Source organism: Porites lutea, chromosome 3, assembly GCF_958299795.1.
Source record: "Porites lutea chromosome 3, jaPorLute2.1, whole genome shotgun sequence".
NCBI lineage: Eukaryota > Metazoa > Cnidaria > Anthozoa > Scleractinia > Poritidae > Porites > Porites lutea.
In genome coordinates, this window is record NC_133203.1 from 9,264,620 (window position 1) to 9,285,179 (window position 20,560).

The 20,560-nt window shown below is 39.3% G+C and overlaps 3 protein-coding genes across 3 annotated transcripts in view; 1 reads left to right on the forward strand and 2 right to left on the reverse strand.

Moving 5' to 3' along the window:
- Positions 1–17,012, reverse strand: part of LOC140930395 (uncharacterized) — a 114,714-nt gene extending 97,702 nt beyond the window's left edge. Inside the window, exon 1 of the mRNA XM_073380079.1 lies at positions 14,294–17,012. Within this exon, the coding sequence (XP_073236180.1) occupies positions 14,294–16,986 (2,693 nt within the window). The 5' untranslated portion in view covers positions 16,987–17,012. The remainder of the gene's footprint in view (positions 1–14,293) is intronic.
- LOC140930396 (serine/threonine-protein kinase tousled-like 1) overlaps positions 1–20,560 on the forward strand; it is a 109,804-nt gene that overhangs the window by 18,415 nt on the left and 70,829 nt on the right. The window lies entirely within an intron of this gene.
- On the reverse strand, positions 12,823–14,259 carry LOC140929913 (tetratricopeptide repeat protein 28-like). The gene has a single exon (XM_073379603.1). It carries the CDS (start codon positions 14,257–14,259, stop codon positions 12,823–12,825), a length of 1,437 nt encoding a protein of 478 aa, XP_073235704.1.

Consider the following 20,560-nt stretch of genomic DNA (forward strand, 5'->3'; position numbering starts at 1 on the left):
TCATCGAAACTTAATTTTGCAGGACGATTTTTTAGCTAAAGTAGACTTCATCAAATGAATCAAAACTTAAGTTCCAAATACGGGCAGACGGCTAAAGTGAAACCGCTAACTGCAAACCGCGGTTTGCCGTTTGCGGTAAGATGACCAAACCTCGATCTCGTAAAATCTCTAGTAAGACAAACTAAAAACGCATAAAGGGCCTGCATTTTGGCAATAGACCATCTCCGATTTCCAAAAAGTTTCCCTTTCAAAACGAGGCTCAGTGCAAAACCTTTCTTGTGAAAATGAGTTTTATTTGCACGAGAATGCATACCAATGGCTCTGCACTTAGCCTCGCTTTGAAACTGAGGCTTTCGACAACTTGGAATGGCCCTTATGCATGATTACGTCAGTTGAGCAAATTTCACCACCAAGTCGCGTTTGTAAGCAAAACTCTTCGCATTTGCACTCTTTGGGAGTGAATATTCTTTTCAACTTTTCTGCCTTGGGAATTTATTTATGCAAAACTTGGCAACTTTTCAACTTCAATACGAGGCTTGGTGGTGAAATTTGCTCGTCTGACGTCAACATGCTTAAGGGTCATTGGCCATTTGTGAGGGTACGTTTCCGTTTTGATTTCATATTTATTTTGCCTTCTCTTTTAAGGTGGACTGTTTATGTAAAGAAAAATAGAAGCTTTACTATGGGACTTCTTCCATTAAACGCCGCGCCCAGAGACAACCTTTTCGAGTTGTGCAGCAGCAACTTTGACGAAGAGGGAAACAAGGGTCCGGAGCACATCTGAACTGAAGTCTTGCTTTTTACACCAGCACACATACACTCCCCCTTTGTCCGGAAGTACTTCAGTTAATTACGCGAGAGTGGCGGGGTGGTTCTTGCTAGACATAACAGACAGACAGCCAGTTAGCCATCGTTGAACTACGTTATATTTATAACGGATAATTTAAAGAGATAAAATACGAAAAGTACATTAAATTAGCAGGAGCTGATAGGACAAAACTGTCTTACACCAGTACACATACACTCCCCCTTTGTCTGGATATACTTCAGTTAATTGCGCGAGAGTGGTGGGGTGGTTCTTGCTAGACATAACAGACAGACAGCCAGTTAGCCATCGTTGAACTACGTTATATTTATAACGGATAATTTAAAGAGATAAAATACGAAAAGTACATTAAATTAGCAGGAACTGATGGGACAAAACTGTCTTCTTGCTGATCAAGTTTATTCGCTTTTTAGCTGTGGTATCACGCGTTTTTTTTTTTGTTTTTTGTTTTTTTACCTCGCTTTTTTTAATAGAGACTACCTTTTCTGGAGTTTAATTGTTACAGCCCTTTCAAGTTTATACAAAGAAAGAAAAATTCGAAGTTGGTCGTCTGAGTGGCAATAGGAAGTTTCATTTCGTAGTCGTGCTGTGACGGCAAAGAAATGTACTAAAAGGTGACTTGCACGTGATTTTGACGTTCTTGTTGCCGTTGTTGTTGCTTAACTGACCTTTCTCCAATCCACCAATCCTCGGTTCTTTCTCGCTAAAGATAAAAATAATATATGAGTAAATAATATATAGTCTGTGGCTGGGATTGTGGAAAAACAAATTAGGTAAAGACGAGCCTTTTGGAATCTCTTGGCCGAAGCAATAGCGAGTTTAAGCAACGACGACGGCGACGGCAACGGAAACGGCAAATATGTCATAGGTTGGATTAGCGAAAAAACAACTTTGCTCGTGCATCACCCTTTTTTGTACATTTCTCTGCCGTCACTGCACGACTACAACGTGAAAGTGCCTAATTTCACGTTTTGTCGAGGACGGGAACACAAGACGACAACTTCCTTTTTCTATTCCTGAACTTTGATATAATCCTTCAGAATTCAACTTCAAAAAAAAATTTGCCCACATATGATAAATTAACGAGATGGAATAAGCGGGATAAAGTTTGAAGCAGCGCGAATTCACTTTTTGAGTGACGTTTTCGTAGCCTTCGCCGTCGTTGTTGCTCAAGCTCCCGATTACGTCTCCTGCCTCAGCGTAGTTTTCGCTTATGAAACGCAAATTAGTGAGAAAATCAACTTTGATGAACGGCTTGTTAAAATGAAAAAGGTGTTAAATCTTTGGTCAGGTCGGCGCTTATCAATCCTGGGGCGAATTGCTATTGTCAAAACATTAGCACTGTCTAAACTTGTTTATAATTGCTCTGTACTTGATACTCCGACCGATTTTGCTAAAGAAGTTAATAAGGTCATTTTCCCTTTCATATGGAACTTTAAGCCTGATAAAATCAAAAGAAACACACTGATAGGCCCAGTCTCCAAAGGTGGCCTTAGCATGGTCAATTTCGCGGACGTAGAAAAATCTCTTAAAGCTGCCTGGGTAAATCGCTATTGTTCATCGGATGGTCATCATTGGTGTGCGCTTCTTGACTCTCATCTTGAAAAATTCGGATGCTCGTTTTTGTTTCGGTGTAATTACGATTTGAAATTTTTAGATCTAGAAGGTCTCCCCCTTTTTTATAGTAACACTTTAACTGTCTGGCAGATCCATCTTACAAGGTACCGCTCAGTGTTAATGAAATCAAAGAGGAAAAACTTCGGAATAACCGCTTTATTAAGATCGGCGGAAAGACGGTTTTTTTATAAAGAATGTGTTGGTAAAGGCATTTTAAGAATCAAAGGTATCCTCAATGCTTACGATAACTTTCTATCTTTCCAAGACCTCAAAGATACTTTCGACGTTCGTGGTACCTTTCTTGATTACGGTGGTCTTCTGGCCGCGATTCCTATAAAGATTGGAAAAATGCTATCTTACATGGCAATCAGGCACACACCGACGAACCAACGGTGACACAACTAACCGTTGGGAATGTTTCAGCAAAATATGCTCGGCTAATGTTTGCTGAGAAATCTTTCTGTCCTCCATTAACTGAATCCTATTTAAGAGAACGAACATTCACTCCAAGTGCCGTATATGAGCTTCCATTCAAAATCACCATTGAAAATGAGCTAAGAAGTTTTCAGTTCAAACTCATCCACAATATTCTTCCAAACAACCAATGCCTTTGGAAAATGAATGTTAAATCTTCTCCAAAATGCGAACAATGTGATGCACCTTGTGAAACTATTAGCCATATATTTTAGGAGTGTCCTGCCGCCAAAATTTTTTGGGAAAAAATAGATTGGTGGAATCGTAAAAGTTCTGAAGACGTAAATCCCAATCTAACGGAAGTTCTTTATGGATACAAACCTGAATCTAACAGCTTTCATACTTTTAACCATTCTCTCTTAATTGCTAGATATTACGTTTACGTAGCTAGAAACAAGTTTGAGACCCCAGAACTGGAGGTTTTCATTGTTCTCCTGGAAATTAAAATCCAGTGCGAAAGAGAAATTGCAATAACAAACAGAAATCTTAACAAATACAGAAATAAGTGGACCACCCTGAGTTACCCTGTTTCTGACAAGTGTTGATTTATAGTAATCTAGCAAACGCGCACCATGATATATTATTATTTTTCTATTTGTTCTTCTTGTTGTTGTTAATCTTTTGAACTTTGGTATTTGGCTTTTTTTTGTTTGTTTTTTTTTTTTACTGTTTTGCCTCCTTTCTTCCGCCCTGTTATTGTAAAGTTTATTGTAATGTTACGTTGAATTACGTTTAATAAATAAATTAAAAAATATATATATATATATATATATATGAGTAAAAAGAATGTCAGAACTTAATAGCTACCACTGTTTGTAATAGTCAAGAGTATTGATAAAACATAGTTACGTTTTTAAACTAAAGAGGAATATTATTTATTATATATTTTCCTTTTTTGTAATTAAGTAAAACAAGTTGTAATTGACGATTATCTGTATCAGTTGCGTCGTTAACTTTCAGAGTAGTGGAACCTTTAAAAAGTTGTTGTACCGGTAATTATGTGTAAATAACAGGTTGAACTTCTGCAATCATCTAGACTACGAGCAAGCTCTGCGGGAGGGGGGGGGGGCTGGGTCAGGGAAGAAATAAAGGGGGAGAAGCTCTTGTTCAAGTGCCTAATTATTACCGTTTGGTAAAGGTTTTACCAATCTCGACCCCCAGAGCTCTTCACCAGAGCCTTCATATCTTACGACTGTTAACTGTGTTGTTGGAACCTCAGGCAAAAGGTCCTCATTTCTCCCTGTGTCTAAAGAAAAGAACTAACGGAACGTTCAGTAACAGACGTCTCGGTTCATGCACAAATGAACCTGGTGTTCACTGGTAAAGCACTTTTTAATGATAACTTTACTACTTTCCAAGTTTCAGTTGGTTTTTCAAACTGAGTAAAGGCAGGATGGCTTACCATCTGTCCTTTCTTGGTTACTCTGTGGAGCGACGATTGAATGGCCTGATCAGATCAGTTAAGCAGAAAAAGAAAAGGGAATCGCAAGTCAGCCTACCTCTGAAGAAAGGTCCACATACTTTACACTCAGTGAAATACAAATCTCTCCAAAAGAGGAGATGGAAGTTAATTCACTATTTTTGATTAAAATTGCAAGATAGAGTATTGCATCAAAAGAGAAAAAACTGAACATGATATTTGTTATGCATCGGGTCAAAATTTACCTTGGTTCAATTCTATTTTTCTTTTACCTGGGAATTGTAAGGACTATGAAAATGAGTTTTTACAAATGGAAAATATAATTTGAGTCTTTTCTCAAACAAACATATTCTCAGCCAGCCTCCGAATGTGGCTTAATGGAGGAAAAGCTTTCTTCAGACATTGTAGTCGTCGTTCGATATCCTTTAATGACAGCGCAATCGTAAGAAATTTCTATCCTAAGAAATTCCATCCTGGATGTAAATCAAAGAAGCTCCCTAAAGATTTGCCGCCAACTTGATGAGAATTTGCATATGATCACGTCTTATTATAGAAGGGTGCACAACCTGTAGTCAAGTAATCATTCTGATTGCAGCGTAACTGCAGAGCCAACAAACCAATTATTACTGATCATTTTCACTGCTTCTGAGCTGCGAAAGTTGATTTAAATCTTGCGTACATAGAAGCTGAGGACGTAATCATAACTTTAAAACCTTTGATAGTGGGAAAGGTGGGTTAATGTTAGACTGCAAAATAGTCGGGGTTTTTTCTCAAAATCAGTAAAGAAATCGGTAAAGCGTGGCGTAAGAGTCTTGGACGCGAAGCTCGCGAGCCTCACACGCCCGTAACCCCAGTCTCGCTCTCTGTTTTCAGCCTCGTTCCAGACCTTTTGTTTGACTGCTCGCGCGTACTTGAATACGCAAAAATACGGACTGTCTTGCAGTCTATGATAATATCAAAGGTGACGAATTACTCCTTCATTTTGGTGCGAAATTTAAGCGTTAATTTGTAATTTCACATGTGAAATTACAAAATTGCCATGGTAACCTTCCGTACGTCTCAGTATCAAGATGGCGACGAAGTTTTAAAATGCCGTGAATGAAGATGTCAGGGCACAAAAAGACGCTTTAGAAAACCTGAACACACGAAAGAGCACATCAAGAAGGATTCTAACAGATATTTTGTCAAAAAATGTTAAGGTCTAAACATTTGAGTGAGTGGAGTTCTCGATCGATACAATCCAGGATAAACATGTCAAAAATTCACGATTGCTAACGTAATTCGTCACCCATGATATTAATAGGTAATGGTATACTCGTGAGATTAGGGAATAATTTCACTCGTCACCGTTTGATTAGACATACTAAGGATGGTGATGATGATGATAATGATATCGATGACAATGAAAACAATCGGTGACGTTATAAAAGCAAGATAAAAGTAAAAGAGATAATGATTATGTAGATAGAGCTGATTACTGCGAAAAGTAAAAGACATGAAAGTTTAGTGCATTAATAATAAAAACATCCCAGCTTCATTGAACTAAAAAATAAGGAACTTCACTTGTGCAGTGGTTTTCAATAATGTTACAAATACTTAATCTTTCAATGGCATCTGAAAAAATTAGCATCCCCTCTTCTTCCCTTCAGAAATTTTTACCATTTCCCCTCTTCCCTTCAAAAAATTTTAAAAGTCTGGAAAATGGTGATGTAGGCTGAAATACAAGAGAGGATAAAGTGGACAGAGAAGGCATCCCCCACACACACCCTATTCCATAGTAGTCCAGTCATTCTGGGCATTTTTGAGGCTCAACATCAAACTAATTGCAACAGAATTGTTTTCAACGCCAGTTAAGTAAGGGTGGCCTATCTAGCAACATACTAAAAATCCGCCAAAATCCGTTCGGTGGAACATGTCAAAATTAAGCGTTAAACATTTTGAGCTTTTAACACAGGGAGCCCACGTTAGTTGAAATTATACGTACAAACAAAAAATGCTCAAAATGTGGTTATTACTTTTATGGAAAAGTTAAAGAAGAAAGAATAACTGCTACCTAGTTTTCGGTGATAAAAACGACGTGTTTCTTTATTTCAAAAAGGATACATATTTAACACCGTTGGCTTTTGCACAGGAAGCCCATGTTTCGCTCAAGGAACCCCAAAATAACAGGAGGCTTACAGAGTAATAGAGTGACCTGTTGGCTGTAAAACTATAACAAATTTAGTCGTAAGGCTGTAAATCTGAAAAATTAAAGCCGTTACTTAACCGTTAGATTTTAAAATATATCCCCTTTAAAATCAGATTTCTGTTAGGCACAAGGGTAAGTCACCAGAACTGGATTTTTGAATAACGTTACAGCCAAAATAGAGCCCTCCCATCAAACAGAAGTCAACATAAAAACTAGAAGTGCAGCCATTGCTTTTTTTTTTGCTTCTCCTCCTTTCTTTCTCTTCGCTCACTCCATTTTCCCTTTCCTTGTTCTTTTCTAGGAGGATTTTCGGGCTCATTTTGCCTTCTGCTTTTGGTCTTTTTCTCAGTCAAAAGACTGCAATTTCCGTTCAGTACGTTCTCAAAAATCCAGCAAGATAATGCTTTGGCTTTTACGATTACCTATACATTAATTTTTGTTAACGTACCGTCATCCTCAAATATACAAGTTTCACTTTTTTGAAGCTTTTCGTTTTCTCCTTGTTGAAAGTGAATGGAGAGGAGGGGAGGATAGTTTAACTAATCCTTTACGATGCACACCAATGTAGAGTTTTTGAGCAGGTTAAGCTCCAACGCCTATGAATTTGACAAGAAGGAAATGCGTCGTTTTCATTTAAGGAAAAGTGTTGTTACCTTCGCAAAAAAATTGTAAAGGTTAACGGAACATTCATCGCATAAGAACTTTGGTTCCAGCAAACGTTTGTTTCAAGAAAACGAAATAGTATAATAGGGAAGCCGCTATTTAAGGGAAAGACAAACTCTGGGTAGTCGAAACAATGCGTATGTAAAAATATCTTGTAAGAGTCTATGGAGTAATGAAAATTCCGCACGCAGAGTATAATTCACGCAACTCAGTCAGAAGGTTAACATGCATACAGTAAGTTGAAGTGTTACACAACGCTCTTCCGAAGAGAAACATATCTATAATATAGGTTCCGTAAAAAGAGGTGAGCCATCAGAAGCTAAGTCAGGCAAGCCCATTAATGTTGTACATATTCCCAGTACTTTCGCGCCTTCATTGACCACTGCAATTATTTTCAGAGGTATAGGATCCCATGATCGTTTAGAAAAAGAGGTCTTCATTTGCCAGTGGACGAGAAAAAACTGGTCAAGGTTCAGGCTTGTTCTCACAAAAAAAATGCAAGGAGGGAATATAAACGCCTTTAAACCACAGAGCGATTAATCTACTTATTCATCTTACTAAGAAATGAAGGGCTGCCGAAGAAAATACAAACTGAACACACAGATACTCTAAACAAATTCTGAGACTCGCTCGCTACAAGAAGAAGATTGAAAAAAAAACCAAACAAACAAACAATTACACTTCGCTTGGTTTTCCGGATTTCCCTTACTACAGATTTGGCCAGGTGTAATGAAAAGCGCAGAGCTTTACGATCTAGCAAAAACCAAATAGACGGAGTCCTTAGCAGAATATTAATTCACTCACATTGTAAAGTACGGAGTCATAATCCTAAAAGAGGTTGCGCATATCGCGAGAAAAAAAAGAATCCCTGCTTTCGATTACACATATTGTCCAAGGTTTGAACGTATTTACCTCTCAAAACTCGATTACAGAAAATGGGAATAGTTTAAGCAGTTTGTACTGATACAAAGCTATCGTCCGTTGCAAACATTTAATCGCACGTATCTTGTAGCATGGATTAAAATTCAGTAGCTGACTGAAGGAGAACAAAATATCAAATCAAATTTTTCACCATCAGTCACCTACTAAATTTGCATCCATGCTGCAGGATATAAAAAAAATTACAAGCCTGTAAAACTACTAAAATACTTACTGCATTTCTGATATTGCGCTAAAAAAACAGTTACTGATATTTTTAACCATGTTAACACAGACTGACTAATAATTTCCATTTTAAATACCGTCATAGAAAAAAATTAAAGCTTGGAAAACAGAATGTGAAGACAAACGAGTGGCTGGGTAACCTGTGCACAGCCCTCAAGAAGAAACACTGGCCCACGTGTTTCTCACACATTTATTCGGCGTTTTTTAAAACAAAACTACCCAAAATACATTAGCGATGTTCTATCTTGAGAAAAAAAAAACACAATTATCAGATGTTTTGTCCGAAGTGTGATCTTCCTGAAATTGGGTTTCCTGTGGTGAAAGTTTAAAATCTTTATTGCCAATTTTTCTCATATTTCACCGAACCGGTTTTGGCGGATTTTTAGTACGTTGTTAAATAACCATCAAACAATTAAATGGCGTTGAAAAAAATTCTGTTGCAATTACTTTGATGCTAAACCACAATTTGACTGGACTATAGGTAATTCGTCTCGAGTTATTTTTAACACCACAGATCTCAAGGGGGATTAGACAACAGCCAATCACATAGCACGAATGTGTTCCGCGTGGATGACCCACGCTCAGAGGCACGCGTCCTTCACGAATTGACGCAGAACAAAATGGCGGAAGACGCGGAGAGCGATATTGCTATTCGTTTTGTCGACGAAAACGACTACAGAGAGATTTCTGCTAAAGCTGAGTCAGCGAAACGGAAATTAAAAAAGAATCGCCCTTCCTCTCTTGTATAGAGCTAACAGTACAGCAGGGAAATCCTTAACACACTGAATATTCTCTCAGGATCATTTATAATTTACAGTTTGAAGAGAGCAATTTCTGGTTTGATATTTATTCTTTTATTAGTCTTTTATTATTCAACAACAATAACACTTGGCGTCCTACTTGCTTTATTGTACAAACGACCGGTTTCAATAGACTGGCGAAATTTCCCCTTTTATTAAAGCACTGAGGTTAAGACAACTTCGAGTTAAACTGATTTCACGGGTTGTCAAAGAGTCCAGCGATTCCCTTTTCCCAGGTGAGCGCCGACTGATTTCGCTTCAATATTCAGGAATGTTCTCGATCTCTTTACGCTTTCATTGCCTTTCGCCCGACATGTTTTGCACGGCTTTTAGTCATGCGACACCTCCACGAAACATCCACGCAGCGCGCGAGGTAACTTTATCCCGATTCTAAAAATAACTCGAGACGAATTACCTATGGAATAGGGTGTGTATGGGGGATGCCTTCTCTGTCCCCTTTATCCTCTCTTGCTGAAATAATAATAAAAAATTTTGATTTTTTTTTTCAAAGCTACAACAAATATATAGTAAGTGAAACTTTTTTCGTTTTGGTCAAATCTTATTCAATTTCGCCCGTATGTTTTCAGCCTACATCTATCATGAAAAAAGCTTTGTTCCTGCGTTTTTTAAGGTCTCTGTTGATCACTGACCTATTTGATAACCTTGAGTCTGGAAAAAGAAATTATTGTTTTGGAAAAAAGACTGGAAAAAGTCTTGAATTTATTTCCTGGTATCTGTGCAAAGCATTAACGGCAGTAAAAAAAAAAGGATCACCTCGGGATTTTAGGAAGTAAAGCAGGGATGGTCAAACGGACAGAAAGGAATTGTTAGCACCTGTCCCATTGATTCCTAGGGGAACTTCGATGCGAACGCAGGCGTCTAGAGATTTATTGAATCACGTTTACGGTTAACGCCATTTTAAAACATGTTGCTAAGCTTCCTCTTTATTTATCATTTAATGTTTATCTTTGCTACTCAAAAATAAAGACATACATGCCAGGTTTATAAGGATAATCTTCTCAGTCTTTATCTGTTGATTTCCTAACTTGTGTAATTGTAATAAATACTTGATGTTTCGACTTTGCCGTTAACGTAATTCTACGATTCCGAATCGACAGGAGTGATCGTGGCAGTAACTTTCGCGAGACCAAATTTATGGATTCTAGTCGTTGAGAGGAAAATCGAGAGATTTAGGGTCGCGTTTAAGGCAAACGGCAAACAGTATATCCAAGGTGACATTTTCTTGAATTAGGAAATGAACAGGTACAAACTTTGCAAAATAATTGGTATGGATTAGACTGATCGACATGAAACTACTAACTTTTTGTGTAGATACAACAACTGAATCGGCTTATGACGAAAACTGCGCAAGGGTGGCGCAGTGGTGAGGGCACTTGCCTCCTTTCCCCGGGGAGGGGTGGGTACTCCCTATAATGGCCTTTATAAGGAGGCTCCGACCGAAAGGGTTACCTTTTTCTTGCTTCAGGTATATGAAAGGATAGGTTTGTTGTTGGTTCTCTTCCTTGCCGAGAGGTTTATCTCTGGGTGTTCCGGTTTTCCCCTCTCACCAAAAACCAACCTTTCCAAATTCGAAATCGATCCGCAACGCACGGACACGTTTAAGAGAGTTCTTAACAACTTCTAAGTGCTCCGTGGGAAAACAAGCTACAAATTAAAACTTTATTTATTTATTTTTTTAGAATGATACTTTGGTCACGTAAACATTGACGTTGCCGTTTGACCTGAATGGATGCTAAATCTCTCTGATATTATAGGAAATACTTTTTGTTAAAGAGCAAATAGATAATTAAGGATAAACACGAATTTGCTTTGTCAAATACGCTTTATTTTTAAAAACCTAGTGAGATTACATATATACAGATTACAATCAAACTTCCATGTGCGACCTTCTCGGATACGCGACATGCTTTTCGAACTACTAAAATTAGTTTTCCTACTCAAAGCACTTTGCTACTGAAAACTGGACCACCAAATCTTTGCATTTTAGGTGGATACTTAAAGCAAATACTACTCTTCTATACTAACATACTAACCTATGCTCAGGCATGAACATTATAGAATGAAATAACCTTTAGTTTACAACTGGGCTAGTTTGGAGTTAGGACAAGTTGGTTTCGCTAGGCTTTTATTTGACTTAATTGAGTCATCAAACCTTATTTCATAATGCAAGGTTGCAAAACTACTGCTTCTATGTTTACAAAAAGATTCCTTGGCTTTAAAATATATACAATTCGACTAAACTATAAACCTTGCAATGTTGTTTGCATTGTATTCAAACTTCAATTTGCGATAAAAAATCTCGTTTACATAAAAAGTATTTTTTAGTTGTATTCTTAGGGACTAATTAAGGAAGTAGGTTTTTCTTGACAAATTAACTAAAAAGACAGGGAAATTAGCTAATCCTGATGTTATTCGTGTCGCAGTTACAGATTTATCATTGTCCGAGCTACCGATGTACACTTTTACAAAGCTGGTGAATAGTGCTTTTGCAAGACATTTTAGAGATTAGAGTACTCAGGGTACCTACACACACACATACACACACACAAAATAAAATCAGTGGGAAAAATAATTAAGCCGGCAAAGATAAACCATTGGGACAACCAAGTCAGTTCTCTTTTAATTCTTTTAATTGATGTTCGTATGCTGCAGAGATTGACTCTTTACATTTTCCGCCAGGCACTACTTCATTGGGATTCTGCGGAAGAGCTGTTTCGTTATTCCATGTTGTGTCGTTTGTGTAATACCTGTAACAGTAATGTATAAGAAACATAAAAATTAATAAAACACATCTGCTCATCACAAAAGACTCCAGCTGGGCTAAGTGGCATTTAGGATCATTTTACTTATCTCACCGCTAAAACTTTCCAATCAATTGGCATCATAAATAAAAAGCAGAGTGCACAGCTAAAATAGGTTTGAAACTTCTTGCCTTGATGACCTATGGAATCTCGGTCTTCCCTCTTTGCCAGTCCAAGTTTAGAACCAGTGTACTACTGTGTACTACTCAGTCAGTGTCCGCGAAAAAGCCCTCTAGTGACGGTCAAGACTCCATAGACAGTCCATAATTTGTACTTTGCAGTGTTTTCGATCAATTCTGAGATCTAAATCTCCGCCATAATATTTTTTATCCGAATATCTTTATATCAAATAAAAAGCTACCTTGGGCTGTTTGGTTTGGATTCATATCTGGAATTCTCTTCCCATTATATTCAGGAAGAAAAAAGTTTGTTAGCAAACCCTCACGATCATATTGAGCCGTAGCAATTAAAAGAATATTCCATTATTTGTGCCTCATATATCAGGAAAGAGGCAAAAGAATTAAATCATTCTGTGTTACTGTAGGGATTCGGGCCTTTAGTGTTTTTTTTTTCAAATGCAAAGCCCCGCATATGCACGGGTTGTAATTTAGACTGATAAGTACAGAAGTGTGGTCGAATAACTGCGGTGTTTAGTATCTTCGATGGTAAAAAGCGTTCAGTTGATATTTTACCTCAGTCATAGTAAAAGCTAACTTCAGGTGTTGTCAATAATGTGGCTTTTAAGGGTAAATACTGCTTTCTACCAAATGCACCCAAGTTGATAAAACTGTAGTACAAAAAGACCTGGCAGACTTCCTATGGCCCTAATTGTCAGAAAACAATTACCTTCACTTTTCTTCACCAAAGTGAAATGACACGTCATCCCCAATCAGCATGAAAGGTGCCCACTGCCTCACTTCTGAGAAACCGTTATTTCGCATCCACTTCATGGCCCGGTGAAGACTTTCGCTTGCACTTTTCCCTTGGACAAGGTTTTCGTAGAATCTTCCCATGAACTCCTCTGTTGCTCTGTCTTGTAAGGCCCACAATGCCACCAACACTGAGCGTGCACCCGATCCTAAGAATGCTCGAGCGATTCCAACAACGCCTTCTGTTTTGATCTGTCCACGTGCGGTATGGCAACAACTAAGGACCACCAGTTTGGCTGACAGTCTAACCTGTGAAATGTCGGTCATTGACAGTAAGTAGTCTGCTTCATGCGGAAACTCCATTGTGGAGTCAGCGGGGGTAAGAGCAATTTCTCCTCTTTCGGCATCGCCATGAGCAGCGAAATGTACGACACTCACTGAGGGTATTCTCTGAAGAACCGCCTGCTTTGTTGCTTGCTCTCCTATTAAAAGGTGAGATTCAGGTAGTAGTCTTGCAATCATCTCTGCTTCCGCTTTCGCGCCAGGCAATGGACAGAGATACCTTGGCTTTCCCTTGAAATACACATTTATCACACTTGGCTCACCCACAATCAATGCACCAGTTTCGCTGTGAGAGTCGGCTGGACTGTCCAGAATGAGCTTGAGAGTCGTCAAAGAAGGGACAATGCGTATCCTGAAAGAATCTGATAAATAGCAGCCACTTTCATCACGTAATGCTGCAAACGGAACTTGGAAGAAGCAGCGATCAGGAACAACAATGATTTCACTGGATCCTTCTAGCAAGTCACTCACGGGAGCAATCAGCATGTTGTAAAGCTGAAAAAGTGTTGGTGGTTCAGGGTCTGTGATGACTTCATCCTCATCTAAAAGAGGACGCAAGGATGAGAAACTATCTTCTAGATTTGATTCGTTTGTAGGTTGGTATGAAGAGAAGAGTGATCGGTCTTCGCATTGCTCTTGAGGTAAAACGTGAAATTTTCTTAACAACGATTCGTTTCCAAACAGGTCATCCAAAGAGATTTTGCCGTCCTTGCTATCATAGCTTTCACAAAGTTTCATTCTTCGGAAAGCTAACAGTTTGCTTTGTTTCAAAACCCACAAAAATATATTATCATCGTGGTAGGAGATGTATAGGCAGGTGCTGTTGCCAATTTTCTTAATTACTTCCGCCATGCCAACAAAGGATTTTGGGTTGATGGATATTTCTTTTTCAATGGAGTACCGATTTGACATAAGTTTTCCTAGAGCTCTGGCCCGTCCAAGTTCAGCAACGTGTAAAGCTTCATAGGGTTTCCCACAAGAACAACTCAATGAAACAAACAGCCGATAAGGAGACGCGTGTTTGTCAAAAAATGATATATTGTGGCTATCTTTGCTTCCTAGAAAAGTAAGCATTTTTTCGTAAATTTGAATGCTTGACCAGAGATTCGATAAGGCTTGAGATGTGTTTCCTAGCGTTAGGTAGCATGACGCTTCTTCGTCTTTGTCGCCAATTTCTGTCTTGGTGGTAAGTGCTGTATGAAGATATTCTTCAGCCTTGGCATATTTTCCTACATATGCAAACAGAGTTCCTAGGTATAGATAGCATAACGCTTCTCCGGCTTTGTCGACAGTTTCTGTCTTGATGGTAAGTGCTTTATGAAGATATTCTTGAGCCTTGGCATATTCTCCGACAGATTCAAACACAGCTCCTAAGCTTGCGTAGCATGACGCTTCTCCTTCTTTGTCGCCAATTTCTGTCATGATGGTAAGTGCTTCAAGATGATATTCTGCAGCCTTTGCATGTTCTCCGACAGAAAGAAACACATTTGCTAGGCCTCCGTAGCATGACGCTTCTCTCTGTTTGTCGCCAATTTCTGTCGTGATGGTAAGTGCTTTATGAAGATATTCTTCAGCCTTGGCATGTTCTCCGACAGAAAGAAACACAACTCCTAGGGATATGAAGCATGACGCTTCTGCCTGTTTGTCGCCAATTTCTGTCGTGATGGTAAGTGATTTATGAAGATATTCTTCAGCCTTGGAATATTCTCCAACAGATCGAAACACATTTCCTAGGTTTGTGTAACATGACGCTTCTCCGCGTTTGTCGCCAATTTTTGTCGTGATGGTAAGTGCTTTATGAAGATATTCTTCAGCCTTGGCATGTTCTCCGACAGAAAGAAACACAACTCCTAGGGATATGAAGCATGACGCTTCTCCGTGTTTGTCGCCAATTTTTGTCGTGATGGTAAGTGATTTATGAAGATATTCTTCAGCCTTGGAATATTCTCCGACAGATTGAAACACATTTCCTAGGTTTGTGTAGCATGACGCTTCTCCGTGTTTGTCGCCAATTTTTGTCTTGATGGTAAGTGCTTTATGAAGATATTCTTCAGCCTTGGCATATTCTCCGACAGATCGAAACACACGTCCTAGGGATATGAAGCATGACGCTTCTCCGTGTTTGTCGCCAATTTTTGTCGTGATGGTAAGTGATTTATGAAGATATTCTTCAGCCTTGGAATATTCTCCGACAGATTGAAACACATTTCCTAGGTTTGTGTAGAATGACGCTTCCCTGGCTTTGTCGCCAATTTCTGTCATGATGGTAAGTGCGTTATGAAGATATTCTTCAGCTTTGGCATATTCTCCGACAGATCCAAAATAATTTCCTAGGTTTGCGTAGCATGACGCTTCTGCCCCTCTGTCACCAATTTTTGTCGTGATGGTAAGTGCTTTATGAAGATATTCTTCAGCCTTGGCATATTCTCCGACAGATTGAAACACATTTCCTAGGTTTCCGTAGCATAACGCTTCTCCGTGTTTGTCGCCAATTTTTGTCTTGATGGTAAGTGCTTTATGAAGATATTCTTCAGCCTTGGCATGTTCTCTGACAGATTCAAACACAGCTCCTAGGTTCATGTAGCATGTCGCTTCTCCGTTTTTGTCGCCAATTTCTGTCGTGATGGTAAGTGCTTCAAGATGATATTCTGCAGCCTTTGCATGTTCTCCGACAGAACGAAACACATTTCCTAGGTTTGTGTAGCATGACGCTTCTCCGTGTTTGTCGCCAATTTTTGTCGTGATGGTAAGTGCTTCAAAATGATATTCTTCAGCCTTGGCATATTCTCCGACAGATTGAAACACAGCTCCTAGGGATATGAGGCATGACGCTTCTCCCTGTTTGTCGCCAGTTTTTGTCGTGATGGTAAGTGCTTCAAGATGATATTCTGCAGCCTTTGCATGTTCTCCGACAGAAAGAAACACATTTCCTAGGTTTGTGTAGCATGACGCTTCTCCGCGTTTGTCGCCAATTTTTGTCGTGATGGTAAGTGCTTTATGAAGATATTCTTCAGCCTTGGCATATTCTCCGACGGATTGAAACACACCTCCTAGGGATATGAAGCATGACGCTTCTCCGTGTTTGTCGCCAATTTCTGTCGTGATGGTAAGTGATTTATGAAGATATTCTTTAGCCTTGGAATATTCTCCGACAGATTGAAACACATCTCCTAGGCTTCCGTAGCATGACGCTTCTCCGTGTTTGTCGCCAATTTTTGTCCTGATGGTAAGTGATTTATAAAGATATTCTTCAGCCTTGGAATATTCTCCGACAGATCGAAACACAATTCCTAGGTTTGCGTAGCATGACGCTTCTGCCCCTCTGTCGCCAATTTCTGTCATGATGGTAAGTCCTTGATGATAATATTCTTCAGCCTTGGCAAATTCTCCGACAAGTAAAAACGCATTTCCTAGGTTTACGTAGCATATTGCTTCTCCGGCTTTGTCTTTGATTTCTTTGTTAACGCAGAGTGCAATTTTGAGGACTGCTTGTGCTTCCTGGTATTCACTTTTTTGGAAGTACAGTTTTGATAACATTAAGGCTGTGTTAACTTCTTCTCTTTTTCTCTTACGATTACGAAGTAGGACTAAAAGCTTTTTGCCAGATTCTATAGCTGGTGAAAGTTTCGTAATAGCAGCATTTCCATAAAAGAGCCTCTTATACAACGCTATACGGACTTTTGTGGCAAGTTCATGTTCGTTTTCTAAGGTTTTGTTGTTTAGTAGTATTAAGCACTCGTTCCACAGCTCGATAGCCTGGACAACTCTTTTAGTGGTCGAAAGAAAATCGGCGGCAATCATTCCATGGTGAATAGCTTCTCGAACCTTGACCATATGGGTCTTCTCTGAAACATTAACAGGTAATAAAAACAATACCAGAATAATTAGTGAATAGTTCTACGGAAATAGAGTTAACCTTAAAAAATAAGGAAGCCAGTTAGAAACGTAATAATAATAAGCTTTTGGCTTAAGAAATAGCTACGAAAACATCGAGGTTTTCTTCAAAATGAAGAAGCTTTTTTCTAATACGTAACGACTCTGTGGTCTGGTCAGGTGTCATTTAAAAGTGTAAATTAAGCTGATGCTATCGTAGCTGTGATTCAACGAAACATTCTGTTTCAGTTAAATGGACTTACCTAGGAATACACAGTTACGAAAGATTTCGGTTACCCTCAAGTGCCCTTCTCTCGTTGATCGGCGCTAGCGCTTTTGCTTTTAACAAACACTCCCATAAACCGTACATTTTCTGAAAGCTTAATAGTTTCAGATTATTGCTTATTTCAAAAAATCAAAATATTAACGCGATTTATAAATGAGAAGCTTTTTGTGAAAGTGGGCGTCACTGTAAATTTAAGTCCAGTCCAGCCAAAAATTAACGGAAGAAGCCAATTAAGAACGCATTCGCTTCTTAATACGTTTGACTAAAAAACCGTGTCTCAGATTTTTGACAAGTGCGTTTGTTCTGTTGTTATAAGCAGGTGAAGTTAGGGATAGCAAATCATTAGCACTACATGTGAAAAAAATTCTCTAACTCGAAAACGAAGAAAGAAATCCAAATTGGTTCACGGGTTGCCGACTTGGAGTTTAAAACGTACCCTCAACTTGCCCTGATTTTCATTTCGAGAAAACAGTGGAAAAAGATTTTTGGCGGCGTATTACCCGTGACGAGATTATAACAGATTATAACACTAAAGCTGTCATTGTTGATGCATACCAGAGAAGAGACAATAATAGTGACCCAGCAGGAAAAGTTGAAAAAAAAACCCAACAAAAGATGAACAATTTATTTCAAAGGCTCTGCTCTGTTCGATCCTTTCTGTTGTCGAGAAAGCTTCATTAGTTATTTGCAACTTGCAGTTTTTTATTTTCGCACCGAACAAGCCAAGTTGAGCCAAGCCCACTTTTACTCGATACATTTTTTAAAAGTTCGACACTTCCCTGGAAAAATCGACAACAAACCGCTTCCTGGAGTTTTTCTTAAAGCTTCTTTCCGCTACAATAGACTTTCAAAACAGTACCTCGTCCGATTTTTATATGGCGCGGGACCTCTAGCCTGTGTACAGACGTCCCCCCTCCCTCAGAAAAAATCGGGAGAAGAGACGTCTGTGAATCGCCGACGGTAATCGTGTCCCCTTTTCCCCGGAATGTTGGAGACAGCTTCTGATTGGTTGTAATGTTAAAGCCATGATTTTTTCTGAGGGAGGGGGGACGTCTGTACACAGGCTAGGGACCTCTCGCGACTTCGTCTCTCGCTTGGCTGCTTCGCGGCCTAAAAGCTCGCTCCGCTCGCTAACGAACTCGTGAAACTCGATTCTGCGGTAGTTTTAATGGGTTTTTCAGGAGCTTTATCATCTTTTAGCCATTTTTCTTGATTGTAGTGGGAGCCCTTGTCGCTCTCTGCTAATTTCGAAGCCCACTCTTTGGCGGCAAAACGATTTTGTCGTCTTTCGTCTTGGAGTCGAGGACGAAAACGAACAAGCTCGTTTTTCCTCTTTGGAGGCATTCTCTTTCAAACTCCAGGGAAAAATAGTGAGCTCGATTTCTGTCAAATTGCGTGATTAGCTTCGTTCAACAGCGGCACGCGTATCAAGTATGACAGGACTTGTCAACGATCAATTAAAATAATTTGCATAGAAAAAACATTTGCACTCACTCCATAAGTCTGCACAGAAAAAAACATTTTTTCCTGGAATTTTTTTTAAAAGAAAGCTATTGATGAGTTCTATTTAATCGTCTAAAAATTGCAAATTTAGAAAAATGATGATTTTTTTTCCCCTGGGTGATACCTTAAAGGAACAGTATCCCGTTACTGCGCATGCACCAAACTTTGATTTTTGGACAGGATGTCGCGAAATCAAAAGATGCGAGGAGAGTAAGAGAATCTTGAAAAATCCGTTTGCATCGCGCTTGGCCGGGTTCAATACGACACTAAAACTTCTCAGAATAATAGATCAATGATATTTTGTTCCTGTTAAGTTTTTATTTGGGCAAAATCTGGATTTTTTGGCGTTACTTTTATTGCCGTTGGCCGGAGGACCAAAAGATTGGAAGCACTTTGATGCCGATTCAAGGCTTATTTCTTCTGCTAGCTTCCATACAAGCTCAGATAATTGTGAAAGGAATACGCAGAAATGAAACAGCAACAATAAAGACTGTAAGAAAGAAACCGTTGAGACATTGATGTGACTGAGGAGATCTTGTGGAGGGGAGCTTCGTGAAGCAGAATGTTTTGCAACGACGCGTTAGTAAACTTTTCAATGAATCTCCTTACGGCCGACAAAATCGAACAAACAGGCGCTACACGTTTTGAAAAACTAGTGACATGAATCATAATATCATTCTTGACTAATCTTTGTGATGATTCATAGCGTTGAGATTGCATTTTTATTTATGTCTTTCAAACGTTTGAGGCTAGAACGCGAGCAAATCAGGCAGATATTACTGGACTTGGAGCGATTGACCTCTGACACGAGTTTCAAATTAGAAAATATGTTTTTAAAGCGAGCGGAACGAGATTTTCGGGTCGCGAGGCGGCCCAGCTAGCGATAAAATCGCGATGAGTCTTCGAACCGCGAGCCAAATTTTTATATAAGACGAAAGACTTCTTCGAAAGTCTAAAATACTACTTGAGAATATAAACAACAAATCTCTGTCGGCGGTGCGGCCCGGAAGGAAATCTTGTCGATTCAATTTGACAGTTCTATTGTCTTTAAAAGAAAAAACAGATGACGCTCGCGCGTGCGCATAACCGGGACACTGTCCCTTTAAGTTAGGAACTACTATTTTGGAAGAATTAAAAGAACGTCTAAAAGGTTGAACGGCATGTGACATACATTAAAATTCCTAACATTGATAATTCGATAGAATTTATATTGTAATTGTTGGTACACACTAGGCGACAAGTTGCTGCAACACGTCGCGGCGACAGATCACTCTATGTGTACAGGTCGGGCGACTAGTTGCAGCAACAAGGTGAGGCGACACGTCGCAGCGACAAATCGCTTCGTGTGTACTCGAGAATTTTTGTGAAAATCTTTGTCTCCGCAACAGAATTTTGTCGCTGCAACAAGTCGCAAAAAATCAAATCAGACTGAATCTGTGCGACTTGTTGCGGCGACTAATTCTGTTGCAGCAACAAAGATTTTCACAAAAATTCTCCAGTACACACGAAGCGATTTGTCGCTGCAACGTGTCGCCGCGACATGTTGCTGCAACTTGTCGCCTAGTGTGTACCGACCTTAAAGGTCGGTACACACTAGGCGAGTTGCAGCAACACGTCGCAGCGACAGATCACTCCATGTGAACAGATCGGGCAACAAGTTGCAGCAACACGGTGAGGCGACACGTCGCACCGACTAATCGCTTCGTGTGTACT

Bases quoted from the DNA above. Each gene is read 5' to 3' on its own strand.
- LOC140929913 (XM_073379603.1), bottom strand. From the start codon at position 14,259: ATGCTTACTTTTCTAGGAAGCAAAGATAGCCACAATATATCATTTTTT.